The 18,453-nt window shown below is 39.5% G+C and overlaps 1 protein-coding gene across 1 annotated transcript in view; it reads right to left on the bottom strand.

Annotated features, from left to right (window-relative positions):
* THADA (THADA armadillo repeat containing) overlaps nucleotides 1-18,453 on the bottom strand; it is a 164,248-nt gene that overhangs the window by 119,869 nt on the left and 25,926 nt on the right. The window contains exons 22-25 of the mRNA XM_086460579.1: nucleotides 13,431-13,563; nucleotides 10,315-10,425; nucleotides 9,050-9,172; nucleotides 8,268-8,359 (exon numbers count right to left, since the gene is read on the bottom strand). Of these exons, the coding sequence (XP_086316705.1) occupies nucleotides 8,268-8,359; nucleotides 9,050-9,172; nucleotides 10,315-10,425; nucleotides 13,431-13,563 (459 nt within the window). The remainder of the gene's footprint in view (nucleotides 1-8,267; nucleotides 8,360-9,049; nucleotides 9,173-10,314; nucleotides 10,426-13,430; nucleotides 13,564-18,453) is intronic.

Below are 18,453 nucleotides of genomic sequence, written 5' to 3'. Positions count from 1 at the left end.
TTTAGGCCCCAAAGATTTGACTGGGGTTCATGTGGGTTAATGCTTTTCTGACTCTGCATAAAAAAAATAAAAATCCTGAAGTAAAAATGGTTCTGTAGATTTTAGGTATTTCAGTTGCATACACACATTGTCTTCCTAAAATCGGCAGAAATCACACAGACACAAAGCATCCTTAACCTCAAGGAGAACAGTCCATATTTTCTGCTACAGGCAATTTTAGACAGTTCTAGATTAGACTTGTGAAACAAACAGAATAATTGAAGTAGTAACGCAGAGGGAAACAGATTTCTTTAGGAGCTTGTTTTCAATTTGTGTCTGTTTCTACACAAAACCTTCATAAATTTTACCTTCAATTTACAAGTTAATAGCACCTGATCATCATTATTCCTATTATAAAGGCACTTGGAAATAGGAAGCCCGTTCAAAATTATGTTTGAACAAGCATATTGTTATTGAGCTATTAATCAGTAAAAGCCGTAACGGTTATCTGAGTCAGCCTGAACTTTTGCTTGTTTTCCTGAGACAGTTCTGAGATTAAGTCTTCTAAATCTGTCAAAGTCAATAAAAGAAAGAGCCAGAGCATTAAAAACAAAAAAGTTGAGCAAAATAAATGTGGTCTATTTTTGGCAGACAGAAGGCGGGGGGGGGGGGGGGGGGGGAGGGGGGATTTCTTTTAAAAAAAAACAACCAACAAACCCTCACAGGACAATGTACTGCACTAAATCCTGAATACCTATTTCACAAGCATTCACTGGAACAACTAAGGTGGCATGGAGGGAACAGGCTGCAAAATGTGGCACAGAAGGAGCTAGACAAAAAGGACCAGAGGCATTTAAATGGCTCAGTCATCTCGTGAAACCTCACTATCACTGACCCAGTATTTCAACTGAAGGGCTGCAACAGACCAAGGTTGCCAGAGAAAATCCACTAGGGAATCACTAAAGAGATCCAAGATAAAGCAATCCCAACCCTTCCCTCCGCAGCATGCGGTCCAAGAGGTACAGAGCTCGCAGGCCAGCTTTGCAAATCAAGCCCTACTTGCGTTTCCTTGCTGGAGCCGGTGCAAGAAGCTCAGTGCTCCGCTGCCGCACCGCTGCCCTTCCTGCTCAGCAGCCTCTCCGGTGTAGCTGCACCTCAGCTGGCACACAGGACTTCTGCCCGTGGCGAGCCTCCAAGCCTTTATGGGCTAGAGATGATCTGAGTGTCACCTCTAGTGAAACTCTCCTAGGGGCTATCAGACTTTACGACACTGATGTGCCATTACAGCTTGACCGCACTGGTGCCACCAAAGTTTCTTTCGGCTTGTCCCAAAATAGCCCTGTAGGCACCACAGACCCATCTCAGAAGTCCTATCCGAGCCCAGTATGACACACTGCAAATGTCTAATGAAGTTGCTGTTATGACTGACAAAACATCATTGATGTAAGACAGATTTTTCAGCTGTTAAGTTAGAAATACTGGAAGTGTTAGCCTGCCAGATGTGGAACATTCAAGAGGAATTGTAATCGTGATGGATTTTATGTACTTTAAGCTACAAATATAGAGTGCCTTAGTGAAAAGGAAGATAATACCAGATTCATTTAATTTAGGGATGATAATATGAAAAGAGAGGTTTGCATTAGAACATTCAATCTGTTGAACATTCAATTTCAAGTGTTTTCCTCTAACCATTCACAGTGTAAAATGCAATTATCTATGGTCTTAAAAACCTTTATACAAAACTCTAATGCTAAACAAAAAGTAGGCCTCAATTTAGGAGAAAAAAAAAATCAACTTAGTGCTTTTAAAAGTTAATTTGGTTTTACTCAGTGACCTTCAAGTGTGCAAGCAACCACTTACTGAGAAGTGCTGAACACTCAACTTGCAATAAAAACAAAGCACAGGGCAATCATGTATGCTGACTGCCTACAGTCAGTAGTGCAACTTCAAAACCTGTTCATATCTACATAGCTTTCATCTTATTATAATCAGAAAGGTAAGCTTCTCCTTTCCACGTGCTTGAAGTTACTGATGGTCACTAACATTTACCAACACTGTCAATGAAAATAAACACTTAAAGTAGTACTATGTAGACAGCAATTAAAGTTGTTCCCTTCTTTTCAAATATATCTAAACCAACATTGAGAACATGGCAGCATTCATACTCAATTTCCTAGCAACATGAATATTTAGTCCACAGAAAATGTGTGTTAAGTTGGCAGCTAAGTATTCTTCTGCATATGATTTTCCCTTCACTAGAATCTAAATACATTGAGTCTAAATACATGGGAGCTTCCTCCTGCCCAAAATGCAAATATACACATATATAGATCAGCTACTTCATGTAAAAATCACCAGGTTGCACTGCACCATTTCAGCCTTTCTTAAAAAATTGCTTTTTAATCAGAGTCAAATCTTTTCCTTCCTGGAACCTACTCCAAAAAGGTGAGAAGCTAAGGGAACTCCCCCCACCCCCTATCCTTTCTTTTAACCCCAGACTCTACCTGAGGCCATTGGTTAGTCTTTCTGATGACTTTGAAACATTTATATTCCAACAAAAAATTTCTCTTTTCTGATAAGCCAGAACAATCCTTTTTTTTTTTTTTTTTCACTCTAAAGACTAAAGCATGTCCTAAGTCAAATGGCAAATTGCCTCAAAGGCAATTTCTAATCATGCTCATCCTTTAAAAAAAAAGAAAAAGAAAAATATCAAAGCCAGAAATACCAGGTATTTGATGAGAAAAGTCTTGTCTAGTAACAAGCAATAGCAGCTTTAATTAGCACTGGACTACAGACCAGACGGGTCTCTGATATATGGTGTGTGTGTGTGTATAGCACTGGACTACAGACCACCGAGTACTACATACACACACATACATAGTGCATATATAGACACACACATATATATGTGTATACATATGTATGTACATATGTGTGTGTAAGAATTTAAGTGAAAGTATCACTATTACTGCTGTAACTCATTTGGGCAGAAGAGAATTCCTCTGTGATGAGAAATTTAATTGCATTTCAAAATTAGTTTCAGTTAACTTTACATGTAAGTTCCTTTGACTTTCATGTACAGATCTGCATTAACTATGACAATATATATTCCATTTTATTTTTAGAATCTCTTCATCTCAAGACATCCTGATTTTTCACGTGCTGAATACTGGAGCCTATAATCAACTAGAGCAAACATTTACTTCAGATGATTTGCAACCTGTAGGAACACAAACATGAAAAAAAAAACCCACCACAACTGTAAAAAAAAAAAACCCAACACCAGAATTACGAAGCACACACAACACTCCAGCTTCTTGAAAAGTCCATAGAATCAGCAAATCCACATTGTAAATGGCTGGAAATGGCTGTTTAACCAAACCATGAGAGGCAGAACACATTGGCCTACAGAACTCACTGCCGTTCCAAGCCCTGCCTTCAATCAACTTGCATTAACCGAGTGTAGCACTCAGGCCTTCAGCACGCCCCTCAGAGTGGTGCTTCCAGGGCGGGCAGCGGGATGACGTGCCTGGGGGCCGGGGCCATGGCAGCCCCCTCCCCAGAGCCAGTGCTGAGGCAGGCCCAGGGCAGCCCCGACACCCGCAGCACAGCAGCAAGCGCCGAAGAGCAGCTGACAGCACGGCAGCGAGGCAAATCAGGACACAGGCCGAGCATCCTCCGAGTGCAAAGTGACTGGCTAAACTAACAGATACTTGTGCTGTGAAGGGCGTGGAGAAGGGACAGTTATTTTCTCTAAAGCGCACTGTGATGTACACTGTGATGTACCTACGCAAAGCACACTTTCTGTAACCAAATATAAACGGGCTAATTGCAAAGACTCCTTTTCTAACCCCTCCTCACTGCCTTGTATTTATGTGGCTCAAATTTCACTCCAAGTCTTGTAGATTTGAAATTATCGTATCATTTAAGAAGATTATATTCCCAAATCAAGTATACAAAATGTAAACAACCCTCCCCTACAGGTAAGTGTTAACAGGACCATTTTTAAAATGTCAGTTACCTGGAATTCAAAGTATCCCTTAGCCAATTACACACACACGTATATATACACGCATACACACGTTTACAGCACCGTTAAAAGTTTTGATCCAGTCTTCCTCAGAAAGAGAGAACCCAGAGAAAATTTCAGCTTAACCTGCATAGTTGCATGGACCACTGTAAACAGCCTTCACACAACTTCTATCTCTTCTGCTTGCAAGAGCTGCACACGGTTGTTGTTTTTCAAGTATTAATTAATCCAATTCAATTCAAATGAATTTCCAATTCATTATTTCCTTGCCCATGCTAAAACTGAAAAGATGCATCAATATTTAATGAAAACAGGATATGATTGCATTTCCTGTAGAGCATAATAGGACAAGGGGCAACGGGTGCAAGCTGGAGCACAGGAGGTTCCCCATGAACATAAGGAAAAACTTTTTCCCTGTGAGGGTGACAGAGCCCTGGAACAGGCTGCCCAGAGAGGCTGTGGAGTCTCCTTCTCTGGAGACATTCAAAACCTGCCTGGACGCGTTCCTGTGTGACCTACTCCAGGTGGTCCTGCCCTGGCAGGGGGGTTGGACTAGATGGTCTTTCGAGGTCCCTTCCAACCCCTAACATGCTGTGACACTGTAGAGCAGTCCCTTCAGGTTTCCAGTGAACCCCTATAAGTAAAGTTTGTCATCAGCCCAGAGTTCTGCTTAAGAAATCCCTCTCCTTCACTGCCCCTGTTCTCCACTCCCCAGTTTTACCACTACAGCTGTTGAAGCAAACATGTTGTGGGTGACCCACAGCAGAGCCCCACCAAGAACTGAACCAGCACAACCAAGCTGCAGCAGCCATGATGTATAGTTCGTAATTTCTTCAACCCGTGTCTCCTCAAACTGCAGACCAAGTTTCCAGAGACCAGCCCTTCTCTAGCATAATCTGGTGTTGCTTTGTCCTCAGGTTGAGACAGGCAGTTCTGGCTGACCATCATAATGCCCTTCCAGTGATCACAAAGCTCAACATGCTTTCTTCCCTCTGCTCTCCAATAGGGATGGCCACTGCAGATGTAACTTAAAATATCTGTCAGCAGAGACAGGCATCCCCTCACTCTCTTTGCCGTGGAGCAAGGGGACCACTTCAAAACAGTTCTACTGCAAACACCCCAAATGACACACGGATATTTGGAGGTAAAAAAAACAAAACAAAACAAAAACACAACCCTCCCCCCCAAAAAACCCAACCAGAAATCAAAACAAAAACCCAGACCCATTATTCTTTTACACATGCCTGGAAAAAAAACAAATTAAATCAGGTTACTGATCAGACACAGGTTATAGTTCATTCAGTCATTCAATCCAATGCTTCACAACTGATCAAGACCATCAAATAATGGACCACCACTGTGTTCTCACTATGTAAACACTGCAGCTGCATGGCAATTATAATGTACAAAATTAACATAAATAGAGTATGGAAAATAACATCAGCAGACTAAAAGCAGCAAAAGACACGATAGGCTTATAATTTTTGTATAAAGGATGCTATAGGTGAATTTTTAGTGGAGGTAAATAGGAGAAAAAAAAGGGGAACATAACACAAAGTATGTTAAAGAAACACAGCAGTGGAGTTAAGTTGCCAGTACTGTTCCAACAAAGCTTTCTTCTGGAAGTCTCCACAAACTCTCTACCATCCCAACTGTATCAATTTCATAGGAACAATTCCTGAGAAAACAACCAGAAAGTCCATCCTTTTTTTAGACAGATTCCCAGAATAGCCCAGCAATAAGGTAACCCCCATTGGAACAGAAGAGACAAATTTAAACCCCTAATCTAAAATCAGGCAAACTGGAAACCTATGCAAGGTCCTAATGGCAGCACCAGAGAGTTGGTCTCTGTCTCTGCCCAGACAGACTGCCCCTTCATGGAAGCAGAGCATCCTGCAGGCAACAGGACAAGCAGCTCAAACCCAGACGACTTTCACACAAGCTCCTATAGATGCAAGTTGCTAAAAAGCCGGTGCTTCTGAAGTAAACTGCAAGATCGGGGGAGGAGGCAGATATTACTTTGGTTTAATATATGAATTCTGTTCCGTGAAAATACTGAACAAGTTTAGTTCTCCCGAAGAGAAGTGCCCAAGTGCAACTGCACCCCAGGGAGGTGGCTGCAGGGAGCTGCGCAGCAACGGTGACACCTCGTGGTGTGCCAAACCACTGAAACATGGACTTCCCAAACACAGCCTACCTGAAACCCACCGGCAGGGCTCAGAGGAAGGAGCTTTACAAACAAAATAGCCAAACAACCACCATTCTCCTTCTAAACCAGTACCTCCTGTAGAGACAGGAGTCAGAAACTTGAAATCAAATCTCTGCCCGTTTTCATAGCTCCTGTCTCTCACTGACCTGTCTTTAGAAGCGTTTTCCCATTCACTGTTTCATGGTATTGACCACTACATGTGGGAAACAGTAGAACTGACTACATACAAAGTTTAATGCAAAATTGCTAAATGAATAGAGGAAGAAAAAGAAGCCAGCCCAGCTTTAACATCTTTTGGTCAAAATGACTACAAAGAAATTACTGTAAACAAAAAGCTTCACAGCAGCAACCCGATAGCGCCAGTTACATAAAAATTAACATTGTTTTTAATTAATTCAATTCCACTATATAAAAGTTGGCTTTCCTGCATTCTGGTATCGCCCATCCCCAACAGATGCTCAAATGCATTACTTTCTGGCTCTTCATAAACAGAAATCTCAGATTACATATCTCATCACACTGCATGTATTTGAGAAATCCGTTTGCCTTCCCACTGCAGAAGTTAGTGTCAAGTTTTTCCCTAGGATACAAGCTGAGGTACCTATCTCTTTCAATAAGTGCTCAATATCGAAATCAAAAAAAAAAACCCAACTTTAAATGCTGTTACAAAAACAAAGGGAGCAGGCAAGAAATGAGAAACACTTTGCATTTCTCTGCTTGGGTTTGAGGGGTTATGGGAGTGAATTCCAGATTTGCATGAGAAGTGATTTGGGCTTATGACAATACAGGGATAACTTCATGCAGTATGGGAGATGACATTTCAAATTGGGAGGGGGGGGGGGGGGGGGGGAGAGTTCTTTTCCAAGGGAAATCTCCCACCTGTATTTCTTCCTCACCTTCATACATGCATAGTAGCTAATTTTTCAAATGACACCTGAAATTAATTATCTCAAACATCTAAAATGGCATCTATCTATCATCTAAAAGATGAAATACTAGTATCTTCCCAGGACATTTAGTTTCTCATAATGTGCATGAAAATTACACTAGCTAAGGAACCACTGTATAATGAGTAAAAAAAAAAAAAAGGTGGAATTTTTGAAGGTAAATTGTAACGATGGCCTTCTTTCAGAAACTGCTTACCTCGTCTGTGATTTGGAAATCCATTAGGAATTTCTGAAATGTTTATCATAATAACTATAGTGTGACCACTCTATGGCCCCCGCAGACTCACCCAGGAGTATTTCTTAATGAGCTTATTCTGCATCCAGGGTTATTTTCACATCCCTGCTAGAGCAGGAATCTTAGCTACAGAGCACAGGGCATGGGCATGCTTCATTTGCTACAGAAGCTAAGGAAGGGGCTGAAGGCCAAAGAAAACATAGGGGTGCTTGTGCAGCAACTGGAGGGCGCAGAGAAACAGGAATGCTCAGGACCGAGGAGTTTCAAGAGTCAGAGGAGAACTGGTTTTACATAAGAAAGTGAAATAGCACAGGACCTGGAGCAGTTCAAGGGCAGAATCCCTTGGAAGAGAAGAAGCTTCGCAAGCTGCAATTTTTGGAGCTTGGAAGAAGGAGATATGAAAGAGGGACAGGGTGTTTTAGGGTAAGAAGACTAAAGGGAAAAATCTCGAATTAGTAGGAGTGAGATTACCTCCAGGCCTGCTCTAGAGGTAAGGGAACGCACATTGTTCATAACAGTGACCACTGCTTCTCTTCTCCTTCACCTCACTGTCTTTGCTGTTAAGAGCAACAGGGCTGGTTTGTGACCACAAGAGAGACTGGGCATTTGGAAGAGCCCCCAGTCCCAAAACCTCTCAGCAACATTTCCCTTCCATGAAATCGCACGTGAGCGCAAATTAACTCTCGGTGCTTAACAGCAGATATTTTTGGCCCTAGCACTTATTTCTTGGCAGCACAGTTTAAGCAAAGCTAGATGTTTTTGTAACATCATGATTCAAATACATCCATAAAGCAAGCAACATTTTTAAATTGTTGTTGGCTAAGGTCATGTTTTGCAAACTTACAATTGGTACCATGTGAAGCTTACCTATTTTTTTTGGAATTTTCATCTTTCCCTCTTTTAACCCCAAAAATTCTTGTAATCAGAGCACTAAAAAGAAGTGTAGATGAATTCCTTACCTAAGGAAAAAGAAAAGAAGATGAACTATGTTTTAAAAATCCCTTTGAAATGTACTAATTTTGTTTTAAATACAGCCACTAATGTACAGTTGAAAAGAACAGCAGCTGAGAGAAGGACAGAGCGCGCCTACTGTTCAGAGGTCAGCACATGGAAACATTTAATCATCTTTCCTCTTAATCAAGATGGCACTAATAATAAGTTCAGATTTTTTTGAGTTGTCCATCTTTAACATAAGGGATACATCCAGATTCCTAGTGATTCAAAGCATTCACCCTTAGGCACAGCAGATCATGAAATGTTCTACCTAATATACTATGTGGAATACCTTCTTTCATTGAAAAGCGAAGTAACAGTGAGAATGAATGTAAATGCACTCCTTAACTACCTACGTGCATGTCCCAAAATTTAACAACCAGAGAGATTTTTGTCTATAAGGTAATCTTTGTCCCTACTGGTTGTCAAAATCAGCTCTTCACATTACCGAAAAATGAAACAAAACCAAAAAATGTGACCAAAACTACTACTTTTTTAGTAGGTTTACATTATTCTTCATTGTACCTTAAAATATTACACCATGTAACGTTCCAGAAATCGTGGTATTGACATTTATAAATGCGACCAAAGCTTCATTGAACAGCACCACTCTATATCCTGTTAAATTAGAGAGGCAAAATTAAGAATCAACTTACTGCCCAGACAGGTGACATAAAACCTAGAATTGCTGCTTGTATTCCATCTGCAACATAAGGCATGATGTTTTCACCTAAACGAGTATCCCTAAACAGTGCCCGAAGGACATTTAAAGCATGAACCTGTGGGGGCAGAAGAAATAGAAGAAAAATACATACTCATTGGAAAATATCTTAAATTTAATGTTAATTACAACAGTGAACACACGAAACAAAAATAATCCATATGCACGTTCACACCACTTTATTTCCATATTAAATACAAGAATACTGCTATTAAAAAAATGCATTAAGTCAGTGCAGCAGTGAACACTGCTAAAAACAATTACAGTTTAAAAATATATGCCTCTAACAAATACACTCCAGGCATTGCAAGTGAAGGCCAGCATTCTTTTTTCCTTAGCTTATCACGGCTGTAAAAATAAATTTCGAAGTTTAGAATCATCTTTTCCAACATTCTTGACATGCTGTAGATACTGTGAGAAAAAATAAACTACAACTCACAGGAGGACGATATTAAGCTAAAACTGACAGCCAGGCTTGCTTTACCATATGGAGCACTTTCTGATATTTCTCTGCTCTCTGTAGGGGAAGGTGGTAATCTGTGTAGCTTCACAGACTTTGACAAGGCTACATAAATTTATACCAGCAGAAGATCTGGCAGAGCCATTAGAACATACTTCTATGTATTGTCAACAAATTATGGCTTGCCCTTACGAACAGCAAGATTTAAGTATTTGATACCAACATTTTGAAGATAAAGATCTTGACTTTAAAATAAAATTTTTATGCATTGCAAATATATATATTTAAGTTTTAGAAGTTACTAAGTATGCATAAAATCACTTTTCATATAGTATTTTACTGCATACAATATGATTTATGCAACTCATTTATTTACTCTAAGTGTAAACAAATGCTTGCTTATTAATTTCCTTGTAAAAAGGAGATTACTCATCTATTTGTTTAGAAATACACTACAGGCAGTAAACTGATCACATAAATTCAAAATGAATATGACTGTATTTGCTGTACTAGAAAAACAACTATGAAATTATGCCAAATCGATTTTTCAGTATCTTCTGCACTTGCAAATTCCAGGGACTTCATAACCTCTGCACATGCAAACACCTTTTAAAATCTTGCTATAGATAATAAAACCAAAACAGCTTAATTAAAACACACACACACAAATTTCCTTAACTGTTTGAAGTAACACAAACACTTTTTTGACATTCGCCTTCTGACGAGAGGCTGTATTTTACCTGTGGAATTACACTTGATGAGTCATTCAAAGGTGCAGCCAAAGATATCAATTCTTTCATTGTCATTTTCAGCAAATCTGTTTTGGTCTTTGGTTCTGAAGCTAACAAAGCCTGCAGAAAGTTAAAAATAATATGAGAAAAAAAAAAATTAAAAAATCAGGTGTTTCTAGCCATTTTTCTTTGCCACCAGTTCCGATCCTGTTCCCATATTTACCATATTACAGCCCAGCTTCTGACCATACACAAGGACTACAGAGAAATTTGCAAAAAGTAAGTTTCAGTTTTAACTTAGTTTTGTTCTTAGCATTGAAATGTTTCAGGAAAAAAACTTTGCTCACGCACTATAGTTTTGTTCTTAGCATTGAACGTTTCAGTAAGAAAACTTTGCTCACACACTATCCATCTGCCCAAGAAAATTTGCTTATATATAACAGATAATAATGTATCACACAAAAAAACCCATAGGATTTATTACAGCAAAAGTACCTGCCACATGCATACTTACATTTCCTAGTATGGACTTTTTAGTTTAATAACATGCATATTTAGAATGACATGGGCTGGCCAAAGAATAAATGCTGGTTTGCAAAAACAGAATAAAACAAGCAGCACATTTATAAAAGGAGAGAAGAGATGCATCCATCTCCAAATAGTAGTTCAATGGGTAGAACATCCAGCTGAGATGAAAATACCCTAATTAGTCCTCTAAAATTCAGGACTGGAGTTAAACCAGTCTTTCTCTCTCTGTCTGGTAGCTCTTGTTGAATTTGTCCAACTTAGTACAAATGAATAATCATAAATCACTTATTTCCAATAAAAAGTTATTATCCATTTGTGTTTTGGGGCCCAGAGCCTGTTCAGCATCAATTCAAACAAGATATTTAATAGTACTTTGCATCACATAAGAACAACAAAACGGATCAACTGCAAGCCAAATGAAGTATAGAGGTTAGACAGAAATCCAGAAGGATTCACTGTCAGTTTATCAGTACCTTTAACAATGGGAGAAACAGAGAGGGAAGGGGGAAAAAAAAAAAAGAATTCATGAAGTATAAAATAGAGGAGAATGAACTGAAGATTAAAATGTCATACCTTAAAAATGTTAAAGCTGTAACTAGTATTCTCCCACCATTTCCTCACCCACTAATTGGAGCTGCACCTTTGTACTATTAGGTAGTAATATTTCTATTTTAAATACGTCATTTAAAATGCTCATAACCTTAAAAATTACATATTATCATTAAAACAGATGTCTTTTAGTAAAACAAGAATAAATGTCACAGGAAGCAGATGGCAAAGAGACCACATTGAGTCTCGATTTTATTCACGAACAACACAACCTTATTACAGTACTGTTAGGATACGCATTACAACTTGTATTTTTATTATCTAAATGCAACACGCTATTTAAGGCTTAATCCATTTTACTGACTGCTACAGGCACATTCAGAACTACTGCCAAAAGAACACTATTGCCTCTCCTTACAATAAAATTACAATTTGAAAATAGTATTTCAGACTAATCCCCACGTTCATTTCAAACCTTCTCATTAATTGACTAGACTGACTTCGTAGTCTTCCAGAGCTGTCAAAATAGAAGCATCTGACCTGTTTACCCAAACAGCTATGGCAAGGTGCAAGCTTTGCCATACAGACTCAGTAATGTAGGCGAAGTGCAGACTACGTGTGTTTTCTACAATGGGATACCATTGGGTCCACCCAGTCCTTACATTAGACAGCAAATCTTTTTACATGAAAAATTGAATGAAGCACATTTGGTTTTTCATATTCTCAGGATTTACCCTACCTAATGCCCACTGGATTCAAGCTCTGTGGTGTGAATGGGGAAACTAGAAGACATGAAATCATCAAATTCTTTTTGCAGACAACTTACAGATGCAAAAGGGCAAGATCTTTAACTGCTGAAATTGGAAAGGAAAAATGTCTCTAAAACCAATGCCCCACTTCTGACCTCTGCTGCCTAGCACACACACATCTAGCGAGGCCAGGAGCAGGCTGTGACTGACAGAAGAGAGGTCAGACAGAAGCACGCTGCCTCAACTTTCTCAGGGCAAACTTGGAGTGGAAAACAAGCGAGATGAATTACTCTGGCAGGGAGAGCTTGCTCCCAGCAGTCCCTCAGATTCTTGGAACGTTCTTGAGACTGTACTTCAGCAAGTGGAGAAAGTTACAAACCGTGTAGTTAATCTTGGACTCCTATCTTAGAAAACTGGTTGAAAATTAAAGTGATGGAGGTTAATTTAAGGGAAAGCAATCATGGCTGCTTTAAGGAACGAAGGAATGGAAACAGATTAAGTGTAACCTGCAGGACCTACTCTGCAGTGACTGACCCCACAAGGATGCAGATGAGCTGCTGCACAGTACTGCGAGGCACTCGGCAGGGGGTGGTACTTCGAGCAGAGATAAAACACTGCCAGCCAGGCGATCAGCTGTCGGTTCTGAACTTGGCAGAAGCCGGAGGCTGGGATGTACGGAGCTGATGGTAATGTGGGGAGCAGGAAGACTGCGGGATACTCAGTCTTCAGTAACACACTCATTCATTGCACTCAGGACTGTCAGTCAACACCAGTTCGTGTGAGGCTGTTACTTGATCCTGCTTTGTTACTGTTGAGTGGACTTCCCAAGTTCTTTGTAGTATTTTCTAGGCCGCAGTTTTACCATTCTATGATCATCTGTTCGTATTTTACCACCCTCCCACTTTGCATGGAAGAAGCACACAGTGACATGGTTAACAGAGCCTTATTTAACCTGTGAACTCATTTATGAGTTTTCCAGAATTATTACAGCGGCCACACAGAGACTAAGCTCAGTCTTTTGAAATGCTATTCAAATCTACCTCAAGCCAAAAATCTCAAGAGTCAATACAACTGCAGCGCTAAACAGTGCCAAACATGGTTTAATTACATGTGGCTTCTTGGTTGCACAAAGGCAATCAAAGTCTGTATTAAAAAAAAAAAAAAAAAAGTAACTGTTTGACCAAAAGGAGTTGAAATAAGAAAAATAAATAAATACATAAGTGTATTCACCAGAACGGACATAAAAAAAAAGTTAAAAAAAAGGTCAGAAGTAATAACATTAGTTGCATTAGTTGGTACCTGTATGTAGAATGGAATTCCTGCACTACGTCTGGTTGCACATAGCGTAGATGAAGGATCACAAGATTTGATTTCTTCTAACACACAGCTTAGCCACTGCTCTGGCATCCTGCGTAGACTCTCACTGTTACATCTACATGAAACAAATACAAAAGAAACGCAAAACAAATACATAAGGAACTAGGACAGAGTGAAAGAAAGCACTTAGTGACTTTAAGAAATATTTCTTCCTACATGTGAACACCTCCAAGCACACACACGTATTTTTTTAATAAATAAGACAGAAATTAAAAAGGAATTGTACATTTTTCTGACATTGGTACAAATTATATTAACCCTACTTATTAAGTGCCACGAGCGAAAGATATTTTACTGAACAGAAAACAGGATTCTGTGCTTCAGCACTGCAACTGTTCTCTTCTGCCAAGAACTATTATCCTGTTCTGGAGCAGAAAACAAAGACATATGCACATCAGTCACTGTGTAGAAGTGATACTTCACAAATTCGTATTTTTGTTGTCACACAGTAGCTGATGGTGACCCTCACATTGACTAACATACACAATTATGTTTATAAGCACACAAAACAGAATGAAAGCCCCTCACAGTAAGTACATATTAAGTAAATACCCCTGCAGAGCAGAAGGAATGAAAAACAAGCTCTTCTTAAAACAACACACCAGTCAAACTTTCAGTAAAGCACACAAATTGCTCTCCTATCATCAAATATTCCTCCTCTGCAGTTATAAAACTCAGCATGGCCTGAAAGCAAAGGACTTCCAAGGACAAGAACTCAAGTCTACTTCAATTGCTGGTGCTGATCAGTTCAATGAAGTGTACCATATTCAGTGTGCAAGACCAGTGCATTAATCTTATGTTGATGTTCCAAAAGGATCATTCATTGTTATGAAAATTTCTATTAAGAGGACATTGTTATTAAAACCTGCCACGCTGGTTTGACACGTGAGTCAGAGTAGAAGAAAGAATTAATCACTGTGGGCAATACAATTGCAATTATCTCAACCATGCAGGGCTTGCCTTACCTAGAAATATAAACTGTAATTATATTCGTGATTAAGTAGTGAGACCTTACAGTAAGACTACAATCAAGTTTTTCTACTTAGGTGACTGAAATAAAGAATTTAAAGGAAAAGCTAAAAGGCAGCAGGTACTGATATGAAAACCAAAATCTAATGGAAGGCCTACATCTACTCTCTCCTTCTTTACCCTTCTCTTATTAAAGCAAGAATTTACGGAGGCTAAAAACCTGATCCTGAACAACAAATGAGGTTTTCATCTGTAGTGAAACCCTCCTTTCCTTCTTTTACAGAATAAACAGAAAATTAGTAAGGCAGAAAACAGAGGTCACGGGAAGTGCCAGACAGGTCAGCAGAAGACACAGCAGACTTCTTACTCTTCAGTAATTCCCTCAGGATTTCCATCACAGCTTTCCTGCGCTGCTGCCAGGCCTCCTCCCCATTTTTGAAGGGCAGCACCTCTTCAAAACGGCCGCCAGCATGTGAAACCATCAGTCCAGAATGCGAGAGAAACATGGCTTCTTCACAAGGGGTACGTCACGTCATACCATATCATAAAAGAAACGGCACTTCCTGCCCCAAGCCTGTGACATAAGCATCCAAATTAATCTGGAAACTAACAGTGAGTTCTTTTCTCTTTCTGTTGCTGATAATTAGCTTTCCCTGCTGACTTTCAGGATGTGTTCCTTTGCCAGCTTTTGGGTACACAATTCTAGGGTTGAGACCACCCAAAACTTCTCATGGATCTCCTCTATGGGTCTCTGCAGCTAGACTCTACTTTGCAGTCCTCTTCACCCATGTCAACATGTACTGCAAAAGCTACTACTTCTGATCATGCCTGTGGCTGGTTTTACCTCCCTAGCTAAGCAGAATTTAAGTGTCTCAGTTTAGTCAGGCAAAGAACAGTGCTCATCTCTCTTCACTATGTTATCTTAGTATTAAAACAAACATCCCACGAGACATACTCACATATGCTGTGGTACAGAACACGAAGTAAAGCATTAAGGAAATATTTTAAAGCTGCAGAGTAGCATACCAAATATTTTATTCTGAAATAAACTGAGGGGATTTTCCCCTTTCAGTAGTAGTAGAAAGAGGAGAAATATACTGAAATCCAGTAAACTTCAGACTCCCTTAAAACTGTATTGCTTTGATCTTGCCACAAGTAATACTACCTTGTTCAGTCACCCAAGGCAATTTTTCTCCTTTTTTTTTTTTAAAAAAAAGGTGAAAGAGTTACTGCTTTAAAGTTAGAAACATTAGAGACTATTGACTTTGCAATGGAGATGACTACTCCCTTAAATTTGGCAGCTCCATCTCCTCATGGTCTGGCAAGAAGAATATTGTCTTAAGAAGCAGGTGGTCCTAAATTTTAAGAATAATGAAGCTTTACAATGTAAAAATGGTGGTCCCACACTCAAATGTCATTTTCCAGAATGAAACAGTAATTATTTTTACCAGCCCAAACAAATAGAGTTAATAATTAAAATATAGCACAGTAACTTGATACACAAATTACTTAAGAGGCAGTACTGTGTTTTTCCACTAATTTCTCTCTGTCCATCTACCAGTTCTAACAACTTCATACATGCCCAACACCCTTTCTGTGGTCAGATTCAATGAGTACAAAAAGCCAGGCAATTCAAAGTTAAGGCTAAACCCCTCTCCCTAACTCACATGGCTGTATTTTCTCCCATCCAAAATTAATGGTGTGTTAAGAACAAAGTGTCAATCTTGGATTTGGCCTTCCTGGGTGTCAGTGGTTTGTAACATAAACTTCACGTGACTAGAAGCATTTTCTACATGGGTGTATCCAGAATTCAGTGTTTCAAATCACAGTAATCAGTCCCTACGTGAGGAAAAAGGGGTTTTCTTTCACCATTTTTCCTCACTCAACAGACCTCTAGTATTACTATTTTTCACATAAGTAATGTGATCCTGTTCTTTATAACGCTCGTCTCCATGCTGCCCCTGGCACTTCTCATACAAATAAGGAGACAAGAATCTAACCTCAGAAACACATTACTATTCAAGGTATAAGTCACCCTAGAAAATGTCTACTTTTAAAAAAAACAACTCCTCTGAAACAATTAAGTCCTTCCACTTGCATCCTCCTTTTCACAGCAGCTGTTCTAAATGAAGCAAAATTTTCCAAATTATATAGGTGCCTTGAGAAAGGTGCTGCTTTGAGGTTTCTCTAGCAGTAAAGCAGAGCAGAGAGAACCTTGGGTGGCCTCAGAATTTCAGAGACAATATCATTACCCCTATCTCGCTCTTACCAAGCAGGAAAAGAAATGGGGGGGGGGGGGGGGGGGGGGGGAGGAATATGAACAGAGTTCAAAATGAGCATGGCAGTCTTTGAACTGAGCAGTGCCTTAATATTTTATCTTGTAATTCATTATATAGCATACTTCTACAAGCATCACAACACATAAGAACAGGTTCCCCCCCCCAATTTATTTGTCTCCATTTTAGACTCTTTTCTTCATGTCTGTGATTACACTTCTGCTGAAAGGTTAGTGACAATTCTAGTACATTTCACCAGGAAGTCCAGCAATGATTCTTCAATTTTACAAGTCTTCCTAGCAGACCGTAGGGGCCTGCGAAGGCAAAGAGTTACAGTCACTTCAGAGCAAGAAAATGAGTCAGAAGCAGAGTTTACTGCAGAGGATTAGGAGGGTCTACTCCCAGTTCCCCAACAGAAGTATTACAGAAGATCAGATGCTGACTAGGTATAGATTATATTTTCCACTGATACTACATTAAACATTTATAAAACTCAGAGCAGGCTTTTTCTTTATCCTTACAGTTTTCCAGAAAACTATATGACATGGTCCTAACTTGTTGCATAGACATAAAATTGTGTTCGCCGAGTTTAATTTAAGCTTCAAGTTGAACATTTTTAAATGTTCAAAATACATTATTCCTAAATAAACACATTGCACTGCATGACATAACTCTTCCCAAACCTTCCCCTGGCATTCTGTAACTTTAGTGAAGCAAAGCACTACAGCCATAGGCATGCAACACCATGATTTTGAGATTTCCAGAAATCTTTATGTTCTACTTGATCTCTCAGAAACACTTTACCAAATAAAATAAAAGCAAAGCAGGCAAACACCATTTGGAACAGAGAAACTGTTTGGGTATTTATAAGGATTACAGGAGATTCAAGTTTAAAATAGATGCCCAGAGGCTTCCAGGTACTTTCCCTAATTACCACATTATTGGACAAAATGAGCATTTGTAATTTCTCGGGGCCTAGGACAGGAAAATGTTTTTTAAACAAACACTGCTTATTTCATTGACATGAACATGGCTTGTTTTGTAACTGCACGGTTTTCTGAAGGTGTAGCCACAGACAACATTAAGCAGGCACGACAAAGGGAGCATTACACCCCCCGAAGGAATATGAACAGGGAAAAGGAAGAACAGTAACTTGCATACTTAGAGCAGACTCAGCAATTCACATCCAAATGTCAAGACAGAGATCACATTTCCTCAGGTTCCTATGAAATCTCTGTGGAGGAAAGATTTTTCTTTCACCACTAACTCAGACAGGTCTGAATACCATTGCTCTGTCTAGAAAGAAGTCTATTCTTGGTTCCTATAAAGACTGGCATTTAAGGGTTGTACAGCTAAAAGCAAGCTCAGGTGGTAAATATTCCAGCATACAGTTTTAAGAAAATGTTTGGCTAGAAAAGTGAAGGACCATGTTCCACTGGAGTCTTTCATAAAAGCATGGGTAAAGGGATTTGACACAGTCTTAGTGACACACTTTTCGCTGTGTCTGAAAGAATGAAGTGTCCAGGATGCTTCTGTAGGTCTTGAGTTCAACTCTGTTCACTTCAGCATGTTTAAGCTGTACTTTACTATAAGCTGCCCCAGACAAAGGCTTCCTCCTCTGGCATTTGTGGACGCAGCAGTAAATCAATATAGATTCTGGTACACATGCATCAAGACTGTCCATGAACGTGGCAGCTACG

This window comes from Leptosomus discolor, chromosome 2, assembly GCF_034619465.1.
Source record: "Leptosomus discolor isolate bLepDis1 chromosome 2, bLepDis1.hap2, whole genome shotgun sequence".
Lineage (NCBI taxonomy): Eukaryota > Metazoa > Chordata > Aves > Leptosomiformes > Leptosomidae > Leptosomus > Leptosomus discolor.
This window is presented reverse-complemented; position numbering and strand designations above follow the sequence as displayed.